Source organism: Malurus melanocephalus, unplaced genomic scaffold (genome assembly GCF_030028575.1).
Source record: "Malurus melanocephalus ecotype Western Australia unplaced genomic scaffold, MMel_1.1 scaffold_1700, whole genome shotgun sequence".
Taxonomy (NCBI): domain Eukaryota; kingdom Metazoa; phylum Chordata; class Aves; order Passeriformes; family Maluridae; genus Malurus; species Malurus melanocephalus.
In genome coordinates this window covers 15,572-17,330 of record NW_026624932.1, presented here as the reverse complement: position 1 = coordinate 17,330, position 1,759 = coordinate 15,572, and the positions used below count along the sequence as shown (strand labels likewise).

The following is a 1,759-nucleotide window of genomic DNA, read 5'->3' as shown; positions in this document are numbered from 1 at the left end:
GGTGAGGCAAAGCTCATCATCCTCCCTGCTTCCTTTCAGGGCAGTTTTTCTCCCTGTTTCAGGCACTTCAATGCAGCATAGACAAAAGGGTTCCCAAACTAGCACTGCACTSATGTGCAGGCCATCCCTGAACCTTCCCTGCAGCAAGCTGACAGCCCCATTCCCCATTTCTCCCCATGAGAAKTTTCTGCTTCTAGACCTTTTCATTCCTCTTGTTTGCCTCCATCTTCGAACACCTCACTGAAGGCTTCCCCACCAGGAAGGCTGTCCTAGTTTCAGCCAGGACAGAGTCGCTAAAATAGAGTTAATTTTTTTTTTTTCAGTAGCTGAGGGGTGTGTCCCAAATGAGTATGCTTGAGATTGCCCAGTGGCTGTGGGCATTTCTAGGAGGCCATTCAATACCATCTGAAGTAAAGGAAAAAGACTCTCTCCCTTGCTTCTGAGAGGAAGGAGCTCCTTCTGTGAGAAGAAAGCAGGCAAAACAACCAGTGTTGTCACAGACTTCCCATGTGGATTGTTTCTTTGTCTTATATGTTTTGTCACTGTTTTGGTTACTGTTTATTTTCTTATTTCATTGCTGTTTCCAGTAAATTGTTTTGTGTCAAACCACAGTCTTTGCCTTTTGTGCTTCCAGCTGGAGGGGGCAGGGAAGCAAGAGCCACTATGGTTTCAGTATTAAATCATGGAATACAGTTCTTAAACCATGACAGCCTTATGTGCTGCCCAATGTGAGGCATGGAGGGTTGAGATAACAACAAAGCTTTCCAGAGCTGGTTGAAAACTGGTTGAAAGCTGGTTGAAAGGTGATCAAAGCCTTTGTTGTGTTATGTGCAGAGCCACTGCTTACAATGTTGCTTGGTGTGTTCATGTGGCTGTGGTACCTAACCCTGCCTATATTCCCGTATGTTCTTTTTCAGAGCAGGAAGAGGAATTAGGGTTGCTTTGTTGCTTTTCTGTGGGATATCAGTTTATGACATGAGAACATCAAGGACAGTGATGGGTCCTTTGGAGTGTGTTTTCAGTGCTGCCCCTGTCCTGGCTTTGGGTGCTACCTGTGAGAATTCATTAATAATCGAGCCCAGCCTGTGGGGTGAAGAGGGGAGGATGATTTTCCCAACCTTTCATCCTCTTTTCCTCCTTTGGGCCTGGTACAACAACTTTTGAGAATTTTAAATTCYCTTTGGGTGTTAAGGAAAGCCTGTTCTTGTTATGCCTGCCGGGTGTCCTGGCAGAGAACTACGTSRTCCACACCAGGTTTAGAATTACAAAATAAATTTTCAGAAAGGCTTTTAAGAGATCGTTCTTGAGGGAGGATAGTCARGAGTGGTATGAAATGTGGGAGGACTTCACTGCTCGAATGGTTTGGAAGTTCAGTCCTGAACAACTACTCGGTTAAAGTGATAAAATATATGAAAGAAAAATGCTGTGGTGACTCCAGAGAGCCAAAAAGTTATGCAATGTGCTGGACCTGTCTACTATTTGTCAGATACTGTTCATCACTGGACAGCACCCTCAGGGGGAGGAGGAGGAGGACGGCAGAGCAACAGGCACTGTGGGMACTCTAACTGCAGCTGAGCCACRTGAACAACATGTGCCRGGAGCARAAGCTCCTATGCAGAAGAGAAAATCCAAGACCAAATCAGTGCTTAGTGAGGGATGAAGAGGAAACAAGGCTCTCACAACAGGAGGAAGATCCAGATGAGGTTCAGGCACATAGTCCATGTGGCAGAAGTTTGTGTGGAGCGTGCCATCATTGTAG

General features: G+C 45.7%; 1 protein-coding gene across 1 annotated transcript in view; it reads left to right on the top strand.

The window, feature by feature from the left end:
* The window catches only part of LOC130587268 (IgGFc-binding protein-like), a gene marked incomplete at its 3' end in the record, with an annotated part of 20,113 nt that overhangs the window by 3,098 nt on the left and 15,256 nt on the right, over window positions 1–1,759 (top strand). The window contains 1 exon segment of the mRNA XM_057388238.1: window positions 835–901. Coding sequence (XP_057244221.1) covers window positions 835–901 — 67 coding nt within the window.